We start from the raw sequence: 18,931 nt of genomic DNA on the forward strand, positions 1-18,931 counted from the left end.
AACGCTAAACGAGGCTGCGCTCCTCAAAGGACCTTACCGGCAATCATTTTTCTACTTTGTGATTACAATTATATCTAGCCATATCGGAGACAAATACAAAATTTTAGATTATGTTTGAAGACACCTGAAGTAGAGGAAATCCCCCTGTTTTTTGTGTCAAACCTTGGTTAAGGAGTGGCCGGACCTACCCCTGTTCCTACCTTTTCGTAAGAAAGGGTCTCAAACACGCGTCAAACGTCGTTTGGAACGCAACTACCCGACTCGGGCTTACAACCTTGTAACGGAGGTCTTAAGAAACGGAATTTCCAGTAGAGATATTTGGTCTTTTCATGTACAGTAAATATTACAACAGAGACTTCTTTGTTGCTATTTAGTATTAACTACCCCAGATTACAATCGAATTTCCTGGAGCTTCCACGACATTTAGTTAACCTAACTGTCTACAATCCGTGATTGCTTTTTATTTACAACAAATGTCAAATATATTAACAGAACACACACAAAGATTGTGGTTTCTCTACTACCACCTCTTGACAATGTCGGTCGGGAGAGAAATTTTACGTAAAATGTTTATTAATAAATGTCGTTAGCGTATGAGACGTTACGGTTCTTTTACATACTTTATTTAGAAACCGAGGATTAATTCTCTAGTAGGATTTCACGACAAGTCTATTTATGTCTTTAATGTGTCAGTCCGAGTCGTTTTGTTTTTTATTCCATGTCATTTCTTGTGGTTATTTCTTCTTACTGTTTATAGAGGCGTATATCACATGTTTTATATATCTTAAAATTTGTTCGTGTTAGACGTTTTCCACGTCTTGCGATTTGCTCATTGAACTTTTTGTCTCCGTCTGTTCCAGCATACTTATTGAAGTTCTTCATCAATACTTTCAGTTGTTCTTCAAGCATGGCCATGTTTGCTGAAATGAAAAAAAGTACTGTTGACTGTGTAGTTCAGTGTTTATTTATTTATAAATGGATTCTTGGAGCGTGCTAAAGATTCTTACTGCCCAACCATAATTTGTGTTGTGAACATTACTGATTATTTTAAAACGGTGCGATAAAGTCTTGCTCATAAGTTGCCTTCTCATCTTTTCTTTAAGGGGTAATTACTACATGTAACCTTGGTTTGAACAACAGACATGATAAAGTCATGTTTGGGTGGGGCAAGAGAAAAGCTCATTTGTGATTTGGTGTGGTAGGCAATTCTGCATCTTTCCAAAACAATTCAAGGCAACCAAACACATCTAGTCTGATTTCCAAACTCCCTTTACTTGTTGTTCCTCCTTCAATTCATCTCAGTTTCTCCTACCTTCTGCATGACTTTTCAAACAACTTTGCATTTTCAAATTGACAGAATTCCCACAATTTGATGAATGTCACTATAATATGTAAATGAGAGAATTGCTATAATCTTTCGATGGATTGACATTTAAATCCTATACATAGCACTAATAAAACCTAATGCTACATTTTAGTAGTGATGTTACGTATTGTGCCGAGGCTTCGGAGCGTGTGTCGAGTAATCCCCGAAGCTTTTTGTAAAGCATGTATCGAGGCTTGTATCGTTTTGGGCCAGTGACGTCATCGATGACAAACGAAGCCTCGCTGCCTGTCGATACCACGTGACTGCTCCAGGAAGCGATTCAGATCGGTTGAACCCATTGTTGAACCCTATGGTTGAACCGTTGAACCACAACGCTCATAATACCCATGGTGACATAATAATAAGAACCATATTACCCCTCCTGTACCCGGGCCCGCTGGTGACACGATGGAATTAAAAGAGGTCAGAACCTCACTTATAGCCTATAGAGTTCGGAACATGTCATAAGTATAAATAGGCAAGCATAAATAAATGTAGGAATAAAAACATGAATAAATAAATTAATAAATACAGTAATCAATATCGAACAGTGTTTTCAGGGAGATTCAGCGTGTGTGCTGTGGTTCAGCTGGAAAGAAGTTGACTCACGACCGTAGGGTCCCTGGTTCAATGACTCGTCAATACGTCTTTTTTGTTGTTTATAAAAGCTACAGCTAAATGAGATAATGTAGTTAATAAATGTATTCTTTGATATGGTTTAGCTTTTCTCAGGCTACAACATGGTTACGTTTACAAATATTATTAAGGCATACACATCCCTCTTTGCAATGTTTACCAGCCTCCTAAGGCTTTTCAATCACAATCATTAAACTGGAAATGAAAATATGATTTTATGTTCGTTGTTTAGAGTTATTCTAAAGCTTTACTCATTGGGAACTCGGTATGAGATACAGCACACTGTTGAGATGTCAAATCTGCCTGTTTTACACACTTTGACCAACAGGGGGTTTGTGTTCAGATGAAGCCTGATGAAGCCTCATGAGATGAACCCTTTTGCGAACCAATTGGCTGGAAAGTTTCAAAGCTTCATAAGGCTTCATCTCGCCATCACTAGCCTTTAGTTGAGTTAGCCTCGAGCTGTTCTCATTTCTATTCTTTGAGTTACCAATGCTGAGAATGCCATTGCTGGTTGTTGCTGGACATCTTGGTAGGCCGGGGCAAAAGATTCACCACTTAAATCAGAACACTTTAATACAGGAAGTGGCCAATCAGAATGTACCAAGTGGCTGTCACATCACAGGGGGGATTTTCTAGATGAGATATATTGGTAATTTATTTTAGTTGTATCAGTTTGTATTAGTTTTATGTTCCCTCTTTTGTTTGATCGTTAGAATATCTATACTGAAATATTATCTTTCCTGTTTTGCTATGAATTTATGGGCCAAGAACTTGTATTGTGATTTGTTTGTTAAATGTTGGGAATATAAAAAATTACATGATTTCCATTACATGATCCACTGAAAATATAACCTGCAATTCAAAGTTCTCACCATGTTCTCGATCTCTGCACTCTGTCTGACACCCCACTGGAACATGCCTGTAAGTGTCACTGCATAAGATAAAGCCAGACCCACTGCACCCGGTTCTAATCCTGTAGTATCAGAGACAAAAAAAAGCAAACATGCAGTCACACAGTCATGCAGTCACTTATCATTACAGTTTCACTAATAAAGACTCATATGTAAATAATAATGTATTGTTGTTTATCAAAACCCATACAGTACCATCCCTGAGGTAAATGCAGCCAAAAGCAGTGATGCTCACAAAAATTGAGCAAATTCCATCAAGACGCACGGCAAACCAGCGAGAAGTGGTCAGGAATAAGAACCAGGCCTCTGTTGAAAATACACACACAATGTAATCTCTAGAGCTAAATATTGCTGATACATGGAAATAATAACCATAATTAGTATGAATGGCTTTCTATAGGTATGATGAAATGTTTCTCACCAGAGTGAAGATCTTGATATTCATCAAACATTTGCTGAAACCTCTCCTGAATTTTGAAAGCACGAATGGTGCTCAAGCCTTGGAGAGATGAAGAAAGGTGGGAGAATACGGGGCTCCGAGCTGAAAGATAATATATATATATACGTACCACATGTTTTAGCTTTTAAACAAACATGCATATGTAAAATCAACTATCTATATTCAACAACAACCTTTTCCAATACAAATGCATTGACTATTCTATACTAAACACATAAAACATATTTTCTTTAATTAATCATGCTTTTATAACTGACTGCTTCTGTGTTGTAATAAACTGTATTTCTAATTGAGTTATTATATTATAATCTACTTGGTGTTTTTAAGGTTCTCTTCTTAATATTTTCTCCTTCAGAAGGCGTAGACAAAGAAAATGTGAGCTGGTTATAAATTGCGAAATACGAAATGCGTCATAAACACATTTAAAACGCCCCTCATGTCAAAGAGTTTTGATTTAGAGAAAGGTTGCAATAGAGTGGTCTTTTGTTTCTATTTGTTAGGCTCACAAAACCATAGACAAAACCTAAATGTTTCCTCTGGGCTTTTTATTAGAACTTTTGTTCTTTAAGATGATGGAACCTGTTGGCCAATGTGCATTTGAGCTCTCAGCCCAGAATAAAATAGACGAACTAAAGCCCGCAATGGCCTAGTCATGCCCACTTGGCATTTTTCCCCATTGTATGTGATGTCATGAACTCCCGTCTCTTGAGGAAACTGCGTGTGGCCGAGCCATAGGCCACCGCCACCTTTAGCCTTTATGCTAATGACCATGGCTTTCTTCAATGGTCTATTAGCATTCCTGCAGTCAGCTTTTGTCTCTTACCACAAATGGACATGCCCACCCCACCACCAAAAAAAAAAAAGAATTACTGGTAGACTCTAGGCGCTTGATGTCTCTGGAGGTCTGAAGGAAGTAGCATCGCAGAAACAGGAAGCCAGCAAGAAGTGGAGCAACAGGAACAAGGATCCAGGGGATGATGATGGCAGCTACTGCAATCACTCCAATGACTTGGAGAAATACCTGGGACAGAAAGATAAATAGAAAGGAGAACAATACTAAACAAACAGCAACAGAGTCAACAGCTCCACTGCTGCTGTGGTGGCTACCACCAGGGAAGCAAAACTATTTATTTAGGCTAAACAAGAGAAACTCTTTCAGTTGTATACGTATTAGACCATCACAGACACACAGAAAGGTAACAGCAGGTTGTGGGACTGAGGTTATGTGACTCACAGTGTGAAAGGAAAACGACCACAGCGCTAATTCTCACTTAGTAGCAGGTGAGAATTTACCACTTGGCCACTGCAGCTCATATCCCTGGCTCCCTTGGGCCCTCCCTTCAACACTTCTGGCCTTTAAGCCTCCCTGGCAGAGCAGCCAGCCAACAGCCCGGGCCACAGTGACTGGCAGAGGGCTCTGGGAACCACACTGTGGGTGTCTGATACATCACACTCTAACCACACAGCCCTCAACAACACAGTGACTCATCACCCGCGTTAATGGCTCTGTGACACATCTAGACCAGGATACCAGAGCTGCCTGAGCAGGATAGGAGGCAGTGAGTGTGACGACACCAAAGCACTTTGTTTAGAAACGGAATCTAATAAAAACATCAATATGATTATATAAAAATTATTACCAAAGCCCACCTGTGGTTAATATTCTCCATTGTACAGTACCTAAGTGAATTTTGAGGTCCTTATACTTTTAAATAGATAGATATATGGATTGATACTTTAATGATGAACTTGGGACTGGGGAATCAACATATATATATATATATATATGATAGTATACTGTGTATCATCTTAAGTGTTTCCACTTTAAGCAATTATATAGTTCTGCTTTAGTACATTTGACTGGCAAATGTTTTTTTACAACTTGTTTTATATTTGTACATAATAGCAATAACATATCAGTCACATTGGTCATTTGGTAGTAGTTGTACTTTTGATACTAAGGGGCCTACATCTTCCTGATGTATTGCCATGCTTTTAATTGACTGGATATGTAATGCATATCTTTCAAGTTTGTTTGTTTACTTTGTGAAGAATATTTTTTCCTTAAATTAATGAAGGAAATACTCCTTCCACCAGTGAACATTTGAGACACGGTTTCTTCTTAACTGAAAGGTATACTGTGTTACATATTTCATATTCGATTGATACGGTACATGATAAAACAGAAACCTCACACCCTGAAATTAAACACATCCTAAAAGATGAAGCCTAAGACGTGGAGATTAAGATCGTGCTGTTACCTTCAGTGGTCTCAGACTAGCCCAGAGAGATGAACATTTAATTTAGCACCTTAATTACGGATGTTATCTGCCACTTAAGCACACATTTAGGCATGATCACTTTCAGTGTAGTTTCCTGATGAAAAGCTACTCAATTCCATTTGCAGTTCAGATAAGAGGGTATTACTAGTCTAACCATTGCTGTAGTGGAGCCCACACAATCAAACAGTGAGTGGAGGCTACTGAGCACAACTGATCCCAAGAATTTCACAGTACATAAGTTTCAATCTTAGCCTTGATGGAAGGCTACCAGACTGCAAAGTGAGATGGTGACACACGAGCCATTACTGCATGTTATCCAGCCTTCCCTTGAGGGGATCAAATATTAACTGAACAAATGTCTTATCAAATGAACTGTTTTTCTTTCACTCTCCTGCTGCTCTTTGGTGACACAGCGAACACTGCTCATTCAGGTTTGCAGATTGGGTTATTTAAATTCTAATTGGGCCCATTTCAGTGAGGGGCCACGGTGGTCCGAGACAGGCTTATCTGACAGTGGGGTCATCTGAGGCAACAGAGGAGGAACAGGAACCCTAAGATAGGAGTCTTGCCTCCTCCTGCTCCCCAGGGCCCTCTGTCGTCAGGGCCCCGTTTGATGTGACCCATTTGCGTGGTCTGCCGCTTATCATGTCCGCATCAGGAACACCGTGGGCCCCCACCCACACTACACACAGATGACTCAGATAAGTGATCCAACAAGCGTACACCTCACCCCCCCGGACCACATCCATATCTCTTATGAAACCACACAGGAACAGAAAACTCCCAAAGCCACTTCCCGCTGCACATAAAAGTGGATAAAAGGATGAAAGGTTTTGTGTACAAACTGTTTAAATAAAGAATTAGCGCTAATTGCTCTTAAGCAAGAAAAGAAAGCTTCTGCACGCATGTGATTCAGTCATTCGAGCACAGTGGGCGCACTGCTGTGTCCAAAGACCATTGAGATCTCTGCTGACCTTAATTGCTTTATTTTCTCAATGATTCTATCAGCTCTTTGATGTCCAAGTAAATGCAGAAAATTGAAGTTAATTGCTATATTTGTGTTCGGCAATGATAGCGACTGTTGTTCGGCAGCAGAAAATAAACACTTGCCTTTAATTAAACATCCCTCCGGACACAAAGAATCAGTATGCTTTTTACAACGCCTTATTCATCCTCCCTTTATTTACTGACTGTGTGCAATATTTGCCACTGTGAAACAAAAAAGAGAGCAAACAAAACAGGAAATGAGGGGAAAGCATAGCAAAGAAAATTCCTCAAAAGAAGTCCTCTGTCATCGCTGGACTTTTTTTTCTCTCCACACTTTTCCCTGACAGAGCTGCACAATAAGTTGCAGGGGTCAGTGGTACTGAAACAAAAAAGGGCTGTTCCACTCGGGCTCTGGAACAAAAGAAGTGACCCAATCCATTCTACTCTGTCTTTGGGCTTTATTTTAGCATTAAATGCCCAGATGCCATGCCCTTTCTTTGGGAGAAATGACTGTGGAAACCTCCCTCACATTTTCCCTTTCTGGGCCATTTTCACTTCATAAAGCTGCAGTCAATGTGTTTTGTGTGTGGTGAGGAGGGTCTGACACATACTGTGGTGGTCTCAGTCGCTGTCTACATTGGTGGCTCAAGTAGTCCTAGGATTAGGCCTTTGTGTGCTGTGAAAAGGTAAAAGAAGTCACTTATTTGGGCTCAGTCAAGCTGCTGATTTCCAACCCCATTTTGGAAATAAGAGAAAGGCTTTGAAATGAGGTCTCTCACTCACTCTCTCTCTCTCCCTTTCTCTCAACTATAAATCACTTGTGTCCAGCAAATGCATTCATTCAGCCACTGCTCTTTTCTCTCTCTCTGTTAAAACAACACAAAAACATTTTCAAATGTGCAAAGAAACAGCAATTCACCAAAACAAAAGTAGTTGGCAGAATGCACAGAATTCATTAGGTTTGTCATATTGACATGAGGTGAGAGTGTAGATTATTAGATGGGACTTTGTTTGTTAAGTTCCCAGGCTCAAAGCACCCTGTATGTCTGAGTCAAAGAAGCTGAGGTGCTGGACCGCAGCATCATGGGAGACCACACATACACACATTGAATGCTATATTGCTGGCCAATGCTCGCCATCAAATGACCATGTGTGGTATTGCTGAGTGGCTGGTTAGACACACCCATAAGCAGACAAAAACACAATGCTGTTTTGTGGTGTAATCAAAACAATCTAATTTGACAAATAAGTAAATAGAATAATTAACATAGTAAACATAGTTACCTTTCTGTGTCACTTGTAGTTGTTTTACTTGTGCATGAAGACAATTGCAATGTCATAAAACAATGGTCAAAGGGGGATTTACAGCCTACATGTATATATTTCTGCACAGGACCATCTTCTGTGTTTCTCAGGCTAACCTGTGTAACGCCTGGAGCCAGAGCATTCTTCACTTCTCCTGTCACCCGCATGGTAGAGAAGCAGAGAAAGCAAGTGAAATCCCATCCTACAGCACTCACGGTTACGTCAGCAGTTCTCATATCCCACAAAGCCGCTGAAAAGGCCTGACACACAATGTGCCACAATATACAGACTCACACAGCGATCCACCCGCCAGTGTTTTTAGACAATAGCCACCTTTGCTGTGTGTTTGTGTGTGTGTCCTGGTGCTAGGTTTGTGTCTGTATACCACGCACTACCTCTTCTTCTCACACGCACTATAAAGTGTTATATATTTTCTCGAGATGACTGTAGGTTTTACTGCTGTACAATTGATTTATGAGCTACTGTTTATGCATGTTTATATGCCATAAACAATGCCGAGACCAGGCTAAGTCCCACTTAAATGAGAGTAGCTTTCAGCTGGTGTCTTACATACACATGCTGACAAACTGAATTTGCGTGGATGGTTAAGAACAACTGTGAAAGTAGCTATGGACCTCACAGTAAGTGTTGTGACTTGGTCAAGAGCCTTCACACAAAACCCTTCACTGAAAGACCCCTGAACTCACCCCTTATTGTCTTGCCCTCCTCCTCTGACCCCTCTGTGAAAATAATGGCAACCCAGGATTTAAAGGTCAAGTCTACACAAAAGCAGACAGTCCCCGAAGCCCGAGGTGTTTTTAATTGACATTTCTGTCTTTGTCCCATGACCATAAAGAGAAAAAGAGAAAAAGCCTTTTCCTCCATACACCAAATTACTACTAAATGAGACCTTTGAAAAAAATAGGGCTCTGGGGTGTAACCAGGTTCACCCAGCTAGAGGGAATCCCCTTGTCAGGCGGGTATGGGGGCAGTGCTGAGAGGCTGAAGGCCTTACTCCACCAAAAAGGTGGAGGCTCTGGTGCAAATCCCTGCACAGAAGTGGCCTCTCCCCATAGAGAGATAAACCAGTTAGGGCATTGTTTATGAAGTTTCACTTTATTCCCCCCTGACAACCATTTAAACAATGACTATGGGGAAACGTCCCTCTGCGAATGAGCAACAATAGTCAGGATCAGCAGCTTTTCTGCACGGCTAATACTTTGATAAAAAGAGTGAAAACCGTCCTTCCTGAAAGCATTAAAGACCGCTCCATGAAAGACACCTGCAAACAAGAGCAGAAAGCAGTACAAACAAAAGTATTCTGTTGAAAGGATGCCACCTTTGTCCCAAGTCACAATCACTTCCCACTTGCTCACCACAAAAAGACCAGCAGAAACAATCAGAACACCCTCTCTTATTGAAAGTTTGCCCTTAAGTTACTAAAAGCTATTCTTCACTACAATGCACTACAAAATAGTAATGTCTCTTATATTCCAAGAAAAAGCAGGTAATATCTTATACTGTTCAAGTCATACTTGAAGTACAGTGAGTACATATGTGCAATACAAGTCTGTATTTAGTTATGACATAAGCTACTTTCACTGTTTTCATTTCAGGAGCTATGCGCCTTCTGCAAACTTATTATTTTACCCCAGCCATTATTCAGCTTATTATCAAAATGAGGGAAACTATAGCAGACAAAAAGCTTTTGTGCATATGATCTTTTGTGCTTTCAGCATTTAAGATGGCTTTTGTCTACTGTGAGATGGGTATCTGCCACAAACATCACTCAGGCATTGTGGAGGGGGGATTCGTTTTCAGCACGCCTTTGTTCTATTCTTTGGCCCTAACCAAAGAGCCACGCCTGCTCCTCTACCTCGAATTGTGCAGCGAACATTCCCGTCTTTGTGGTGCTAGGTGCATGAGCTGGCTCATCTCCGCAGGCTTTCGTGGGAGATGGCTGTCACGGTGGCAGGGTGGCATTTGGTAACCTTACCTGGTTATGCACCAGGGTGGCCCTTGGCTACCAGGCCTGAAGACTGTAGTGCATTACTGTAGGTGAATTGCGCTGAGAGGGGCAAGTCCCACTCTGGATCTGTTCCAACTGACCTGTCCCCCTTTCCCCTCTACCACGCTTCCAGGTCCACTCCTGCGAACACATCCCACGCCTGCTGCTCACACTTCTTCTCTTTGCCACTCAACTCATCATCCTCGTCACCCCCCTCCTCGCATACCCACTGTTTTTCTCCACATCATCCCCATCATCCTGCGGCCTTTATTTCCTCTTTGACACCTTTCTCTCTCCCAATCACTTGCTTACTCCCCAAACACATTCTCTGAAGATGCCGCTTCTGTTGTGTCACACTGTGGGAGCCACGCCCTCAGCCTATGTGCACACTTTTATTAAATCTGTGCAGGCGCTGGGCCGCGCTGGCGGGTAATCCTACAGTAATTGTTTCCAGATTAGGGGACCCGGACCACAAAGCAGGTTTAGCCAGGCATGAAATGGCCTTCCCATGCTGCAGCGCCAGCGACCAAACCTGCCGAGGTGAGACTCACCTGGATAAAGTCCACAAACGTCCATGGGAGCAGAGAGTCCAGGTAACCGATGTCCTTCGAAAACCTGTTGAGGATTCTTCCTGGAAAACAACACAACACAAAAGGTCCAGATTATAAGACATTAGAGTGGATATATGTAAGATAGAATCCCACAATTGAGAGCAGAGTATTCTTTTATTGGTTATAAAGTATCCTTTGTACATCTGAATTATTGGAGAAAAATAAGATAATGTAATGTATTTTGTAGTGTGAGGGGACATTCAAGATATATTACTGTATTGTGCAATTTAATATGCAGATAGAAATTAGAAAAGAAATCTGCATCAAATGCTAATATTGTTTATCCTTTGGGAATTTCCCTCTGTTATCCACTGATAACAATATTTAGTCAGTTTCAATTTCCTTGTACCGGTACTCACTTGACTATTGAGCAACTGTTACCAAAGTCCCTTCCAACTTAATAGAAAAGAGCTTATACACAGAGTGTGATATCAGATGAAAAACACAGGCCTATCTAGAGTAAACAATGAATCATTATTTGTATAGCATTTCATAAAGACTGCCCTACTCTTGGCTGAATACACGAGGGAACCTTTTGTTTGGAAACAAAAGGGCAACAGAAGCTGTGTACCTTCCTTTATGTTCTGACTGGCAGTGTCAGTGACGTTAATTGAGTTGCCTCCAATCTGCTCAGGTGTTCATTATTTTGTCTGGTGCTTCGCAGGTGCTGTGGCAGTCCTTTATTGTGACCATTTTAGTAACTCTGCTCCCCTATTCTGATCCCACAGTACATAAGATTACACTCCAGTTGCTTTCCCACAATGTTTACAGCAGGGTCAGTGAAAGTAAATCCCTAGGCTACACTTCCTAAAGGCAGGCAATACAGAAAGGCGTTCTCTATCTCTGTCCCTGAAGGAAGAACTCAGACTCAGAGGCAGACAAGGAGTACCAGAGCAGTGCCTGCAGTGCCACAATAGGAAAAATGGCTACAGGTCAAATAGAAGAAGAATTGGGAGGGATGAAACCCTCTTTAATGGTCACACATGCAGAGCACAGCACACACAGTGAAAGTTGTTCTCTGCATTTAACTCATCCTAGTACCAGGAGTCTAGTACTAGGAGCAGTGGGCAGCTATTGTACAGCGCCCAACACCAACAACCAGTAGATATACAGTATTGTGCGTAGTTTAATGTATATTCACTGTCAAAACAACTCCCAAATGGTGTCATAATGTTTGATACAGCTATAAAGCAACCCATTGTCTCTCTTGGTGTTTAAGCAAACAATATCAGTTTGAAGAGAATATAAATAAAGCAGCACTCGCATACAGTATTTACTGTAAAAATCATGATAAAGTGAAACTATCCCTGCAAGCATGCGGAAGTGTTTATCCATGCTTACAGAATTGGCTATGTAACAGGGTGGGACTTGTTACAGGACCAAGAGAGGAAATAGCTGAGCGGCACATTGGCAGAATGTGGCAGAATGGCACTCTGGAGGCGTGGTGGAGTGAAGCCATGGCACCACTGACCTAAAACTTGCCTCGGAGCCTCCCAGTCAGTCTTATGGAGGTGGGCCCTGTAATCACCTCTCTCCACGGCCATAAGCAGCTTACAGCTTTATCCAAAATGCCGCTCCCGCCTAAAAAACATGCATGCAGACGAGGCCGGGCTCCCCATAACAGCCATTGCATAAACCCAGCCAGAGCATTATTCCCCGCAACAATCCAGCAATGCTCCAAATCAGTACTGATTCAAAGTCAAGTGGCGTAAGCATGTTGTACACTCGGAGGCAGACTAATCTTATTCACAGTGTGAGTGCCCCTTTAGCATACAGACATCCTGAGGGGAGGGTTCATGCAAGGGGGTAGAGCTGCTACTATACTAGTGTAGAAGATTGCTGCTTATGTCTGGGAATGGGGGGAGTATTTGTCAAACTGTGTTTGCGGAAGATCCAATAATATTTTATGTAATTTTACTGTCTAAGCCATAGATGACCTAAATTCATGCATATCTGACAAACAATGCCAGCAAGAAGAGGATAGGTTTCTCTGGGTTACATCATACCATGGTTAGAGGGTGTTAAAACAGAAAACATCAGTCAGCTATCAGCTGTTTGACAAGCGGCTCAGTTAACAGAGGGTTTCAGAGGGGATGAAGTAAAGGCCTTCTCCATCCACCGCGGACTATAGAGGGGATACATTACAGTGATGCAGTTACACAAAGACATTCACTGCATGGAAATGCCTATGAGGTAAGATCGGCATGGGACAATGGCTTCAATCACTATGGGTGGTTGTCAACAATATCACCTATTGTGTAGAAAGGGGTATAGACGTTTCAGGATATCAGCAGCATTACTATCAAACAATTTCTCATGGTTTAAGACTCCAGGGGTGATTTGCACCATTTTTTCAGGCTCAGGAAATATCAAGCCCTCCCAACTAAGGTGGCCCCTTAGGTGGAGATATTAGGAAAGCAGGGCCCCCAATCACAGTTAAAGAAGTGGAACAGTGGGGTCCGGCTGGAGCAGGGCGTGTGGCAAATCGCTGTTCCCTGTAAACATCAAGATAAGGGGACGACTCAGAGCTGCTCCATGTGTGGGCCCAGTGCAGTTGGAAGGGCCTTTCAGTCAGGCAAGTGTGATAATGAAGGAATACCGGGGAGGGGGCTGCCAAGGCTGGAGGTGGCACAGCTCACCTGCACTTCCATGAAGGGCCTCGGGGCCTGGGGCAGCCTCCCACCGCCGGCACCTTGCTGCCAATACTAATACATTCTAAATCCATTCTCTTCGCTCACACCGCCAGGCTCCTGCAATCTCCTCTGCTTCCCTTTCATGCAATTAAATAGTGGAAGTGCCGAGCGAGGGGGAGCCCTATCAGCCGTACTGCACACACACACGGCTCCATCTCCACATTCAATTTACACACCTCGATATCATCATCCTCTCTGCAGTACTTCCTCGACTTCGCTCTTAACACTCTTGCATCCAAGACCTGAAATACAGACATTAAAAACATAGCCTCTGTAGACACAATTAGAATCTCACTTCACTGACTACAGAGGATCTAATGTTCCCTGCATCAACAGCAACTGAGTGACACCTGGCACTGAGGTGGCCCAATATGCCGATGCTAAGGGGGACGGTAAAGGTGTGTGTGTGTGTGTGTGTGTGTGTGTGTGTGTGTGTGTGTGTGTGTGTGTGTGTGTGTGTGTGTGTGTGTGTGTGTTTTGAGAAAGAGAGAGAGAGTTTGTGTGTGTGTGTGTGTGTGTGTGTGTGTGTGTGTGTGTGTGTGTGTGTGTGTGTGTGTGTGTGTGTGTGTGCTGTGTGTGTGTGTGTGTGTGTGTGTGTGGACTGAAACTCCACACCTTGACTGTGCCGATGAGCTGAAGCCCTGGCCTGCAGTCTCTGAGGGGATTAGCCCACTCAATGACACTAAATTACAGGGATCAACATCAGCTCAACACATCCACCGCTGTCTCTGCTGCTCTAACTGGATCACATTTGGAAGAACAGCTGTACATATTTCAAAAATGTAGAAACATGAATATATTAGATTATATAAATTCACATAGAAGAGCAAAGATCTGTCCGTAGTTTTATCAAACTCATCTGGATGTCTTCCGACCATATATTTCCGTAACAAAATATAAAAGTTTAATCAAAAAAATTGGAAATCAACTATTTCCACACAAAAGATAACACATGATTCAAATGGCGCAGAGGCGTTCAGTGTCTGATACAGAAGAGCTACAATGCCTCTCCATCAATCATAATTCACCACTGCTGTACTCTATTGTTATAAACCACATTCACAGAATAACAAATAAGACCTTTGTGCAGCGACGCTTGAAATGGTAACCTTTCACTCTGTGGACAGTTATCAAACACTGGGCCTGTTCAGCAGCACTGCACCTATCACTTACACATATAAACAGTTGTCAAATCCTTAACAACACATAGGCACACAGCAACAAATGGCTCACACTTATTGCATGAGACAAGTAGTTGTGGAAACAGTTGTGATGGAGAAGTGGTTATTGTGTGAAAGAAGAATAAATGGTTTCGACAGTAGCAGCGCGATAAGAAAGAAAGAAGAGTGAGAGAAAAGTGGCAGAGCTGACAACAGCTTTTTACTGGTCTTTTCTGTTTGGTCGCACTCAAGTAAAGGTGTCAAAAATACAGAGCGAGAGAAGAAATGAAAAACGTAAATCAGTGAAAGTCATTTATATTGTCAAAAAAAATGTCACGGTCATGCTTAATCTACTGTTGACTGGACAAAGGACAAAAGAAACCCCCTCTCTGGGACAGTTGTCTAAATATGCAGTCAGACACACAGTGTTGTTAGCCAGCCTAGAGGCCAAGCTGTAATGACTGGACTGGACATACAATGGTTACTGATAGCCGCACAACAGCAATCAGATAGCACTGTCTGTTAAGCCTCTCTTTTGCTGCACTATTAAACAGATTATTACATTATTCAAAGTGTTTGTTCTCCTCCCGTGCGTAGATTACAAAGCAGGGCACACCCAGATAAGCTGCCAGGTAGTCCAATACCTAACACAACGGCAGCAGTAAAAACAAAAGCCAAAGATTAAGACCTGTGGTGTTTGCTCCAAACACAGCTATGCAAAGGGAAGCTTTGTCGCTGCACCCACTTCTAAAGCGAGAAGAAACCGCAAGCTCTGAACACCCTCAAATCATATTTAGACTTGTGTTAGCAGCTTATTATGACTCATTATACAGAAACAAGTTTCCTTCTTGTTGAGAATTCCCACCCGAGCTGATTGTGTAGTACATGCATGTCACTATGAAGAGATTAGGCTGAGTAATTATCTGCTGACAGGTGAACCATGCTCCAGAAAAATTAAAGTTATCAAAGTGGGCCACTTGACAGTTGACTTTGGATACGAATGACAGATTGTAGTGACAGTACTTCACCTTTTTAAAAATAATGAATACCAAAACACCATAAAGCTAAAATTACAAGAGGAGAAAACGCTCTCAGTTGTATTAATATCTATTTAAAATGGTAGTGAAAAACACGCCAAAAGGAAAACCAGCAGCCTTCCCTGAGTAAAGTCAGGCGAGTTGGAGTGTTTGCTCACTTTCCAAATCTTGTCCATCTGCCTACTCCATTGAGCCAGCAGCTACAGCCTACAAAGCTAATGAAATAAATCGAAGATTTCTGATAATGCGCACAAGACAAATACGTCCGTATTTACACAGCTCTACAGTCCAAACACAACACTGACCAAGATCTTGTGCAAACAGCATTTATTCAATATGATTGTTTGCTTTTTGTTCAAGCTCACAATAAAAAAAGATAACACTCCCTTTGGTCATTTGTAAATACATTACGGCTATATATAAAGTCATATCTCAAGGCTTTTTGACTGAGTTGGCTTCCTGGTTACACAGGCATTACTTCCCAGCAGCGACTTTTGTGTTGCCAGTTTCTTCAGATAGATATTCAAACCTATAAATCCCACTTACAGAACACCATCTATAAGCATGTGTGACTAAATGTACAGCCTTTATATTAATTATAGATAATAATAGTTATACTGATTAATTTTCAGATATGCATTTTATTTATATATAGAAATGACATAAACATTCCAATAATAAGATTAAAATATAAAAGATTTGAATTGTATACAATTTTACATTTAATCTGAAAACTGTTATATTTATATATATCATCCTTTTTATATCTAATAGCAATAACACATTTTGGAGTTGAAGGCCAAGTTAGTGGATATGTGTAAAGTGGATGGAAAGACAAGAAAGTAAGTAACAGTCTGCTCTCTAGTGGTGAGACATTAGAACAATAAGCTCAACCTTAGGCCCCAGAGGATGTTAACGTCTCAAAAGCATCCTTTCATTCCTGTACTACATAAATCAGTATTGATGAGAGTCACTTACCAATTGGATTGATATCAAAAAAGTGTACCGAGGTCCGGAGGATGGCGTTAAACATGCTGTTGTGTAGGGTTTGGGCCGCGCTCACCAACACATTAAAGAACACCAAGCTGCGAAGGAAGCCGAACACTACTGAAGTGGCTGTTAAACCTGACAAAAGCACAGAAGAAAAATCCATCAGCACACTAAAATATTTCCCTTGTACCTGTTCCAAGGTCAGCTATGCATTTAAGTTTCCATTATTTTGTATTTTGAATGGCATAAGAAATGACATAGAGTGTTCCACTTAAGTTTTGCCTTCAAATGATGTTCATTTGTGTCTTGAATGCTGAACTGTCCCAGTGAATACAAAGCCTGATAGAGTGAAGAGGCTAGGAATCACAGGGAGACAATCAGAGCAATCCAACAGGAGAGAAGAAGAAAGGCACTGCTATCTCCCTGTACAGCTGAGGCCCATGTACACATACACTGGGCCTTGAAGGCCTTGGTCCACAGCCAAAGAACTGTGGATCTGTTCATTGAATGGCTGGCATATTTAGAGCCTCAACAGTACACAAAAAGCAGTGTGCGCTCAGTGAGTTTCACCTGCGTAAACACCTAGGTACAGGTCAAGGTCCAGCTGCCGGGGGAGGCTGCCATTGAAGGGCTCTGTCGCATTGATGTGCTTCTGTTCAGAGGCCCTGCAAGACAGCCACAAAAGAACCAAAAATCCACAAGGACAAATAAACACAACGAATAAAGAACGCTGCAACAGGAAGGCACTAAACAGAACATTCCTCCTATCCTGAAGCACAAGGTCAGTTCAACAAGTGACAGATAATACCAAGAACAACTGTTTGGTTCAGCCTTCTTTTATCAAATCCTCCACCATTTACAGTCTCTGGAAATAGTCAGTCAGCCTTTCAATACATGATATTCTTGCAAGCATATGTGTTCACAAGGTGTAAAATGAATAATATCTCACCAGCACGCAAGCCACCAGTCCTGCAGCACAAATGTTATCTAAAAAGCAAACACAAAAAAGATGAAATGAACATTCATCAAGACAATTTATTACAGTATTCTTTTGTCTAAAAATGACTAGATTGATTATATGTTGTATTTTACTAAAATTCATGGAACACACGCAAAAAATGTATTGAAAGAATTGACTCACATGTGCTAGGACATTGAGTAAAATGAGGATGAAGAGGACCAGGAAGTTAGCGCCTGCCCTGAAATACTTCATATACATACGCAGGCCGATGTTTCCTTCTGAGCGGCTCTCCTCCTCTGTTGGTTGCACTACCTTCAGATAGACACTAGTGTCAGTGAGCAACATTTAAGATCAGGCAGCAGGGAAATGTGAGCTCCTTCTGCCCTCTAGTGGCTGCCAGAACTCACAACAAACCCTTTTCATACATTGAGATTGCTATACACATATGCTTAACAGGTTCCCCATTATAATGTTTTTCAGATATATACAAAACATGTCTCTGAAGTGTTTGGCTTGAAATACCAAACAGGTGGGACGGTGTTACCTAGGTTGGTGATTGGCTAATAGTTACACAAGCCAAAACATTGTTATGACATCACAAAGTGGCCAAAAACCTGATCAGCTCATTTTCAGACAGGTTTTTATATAAATGGAGCAGGACAAAAAGTGAGCAAATCTTTTTCCCCTAAACTTTCAGAATGTCTTTACACAGTTTTATGTATAAAAGACATGAAAAAGTGGATTTCGCATAATAGGTGACCTTTAAAGTTTGATGAAGTAAGTAAGAAAATGATGGTCAACTTTAAAGAATGATTCAACACACTTACCACTTTGTTTGGTTCTGGTGCCTTAATCAAAGAGCACCGAGAGGAAGATAAGGAAGACTTAGAGGATATTGAGTTGTCAGATAGTGTATGGGGGAAGCGGGAGAGAGTCCCAGGGATGGGGGTCTTCCTGTCATCCTCCTGGTCCTCTTCATCTTTTAGCAAGGAGGTGAAGTCGAGTCCAGAGCCCTGCAACTCACTGTAGGTTCCCCGTGCTACCATCTGACCCTGACAATGATGGAAGAATTAAACATAATTTAGACAAATGTGAGGAACATTTCAGCTACTGTTGGAAGATTTACCCCTCGAAATGAAACTTTTAACTTACAAAACATGTACGTTTTTATCCTATGTAATTTCAAAACTCTTATATAAGTCCTCCCACAGACACATCATTTATATATGAAATGTATTTCTAAGTAAGAGAATAATAGTCTTTTCACAAAAACTTGTTGAATGTCCTTCACCGTGTTGAAAGTATTGAAATAACAAGAGTCACAATACATATAGTGAAACAAATGGAAGTCAAATTAATAATTTAGTTCTGAATATTATATTGTTAACTTATAAAACATCAAGCGTCTAACCTTTGAACACTGCACAGAAAGTATTGTTTCCTTTGATGAATACAATTGTGGTAAAAGCTGCTACCAATTAATCATCAATATCTGTTGTATTTTATTTCAACACTGATTGA

The 18,931-nt window shown here is 41.3% G+C and overlaps 1 protein-coding gene across 1 annotated transcript in view; it reads right to left on the minus strand.

Annotated features, from left to right (window-relative positions):
- The window catches only part of abcc4 (ATP binding cassette subfamily C member 4 (PEL blood group)), a 36,880-nt gene that overhangs the window by 12,697 nt on the left and 5,252 nt on the right, over positions 1–18,931 (minus strand). Inside the window, exons 15-24 of the mRNA XM_010773543.1 lie at positions 18,238–18,462; positions 17,591–17,722; positions 17,399–17,436; positions 17,020–17,114; positions 16,438–16,584; positions 10,510–10,589; positions 4,247–4,397; positions 3,338–3,457; positions 3,112–3,222; positions 2,878–2,978 (exon numbers count right to left, since the gene is read on the minus strand). Coding sequence (XP_010771845.1) covers positions 2,878–2,978; positions 3,112–3,222; positions 3,338–3,457; positions 4,247–4,397; positions 10,510–10,589; positions 16,438–16,584; positions 17,020–17,114; positions 17,399–17,436; positions 17,591–17,722; positions 18,238–18,462 — 1,200 coding nt within the window. The remainder of the gene's footprint in view (positions 1–2,877; positions 2,979–3,111; positions 3,223–3,337; positions 3,458–4,246; positions 4,398–10,509; positions 10,590–16,437; positions 16,585–17,019; positions 17,115–17,398; positions 17,437–17,590; positions 17,723–18,237; positions 18,463–18,931) is intronic.

Source organism: Notothenia coriiceps, unplaced genomic scaffold (genome assembly GCF_000735185.1).
Source record: "Notothenia coriiceps isolate Sejong01 unplaced genomic scaffold, NC01 NC01_scaffold00012620, whole genome shotgun sequence".
Taxonomy (NCBI): Eukaryota; Metazoa; Chordata; class Actinopteri; order Perciformes; family Nototheniidae; genus Notothenia; species Notothenia coriiceps.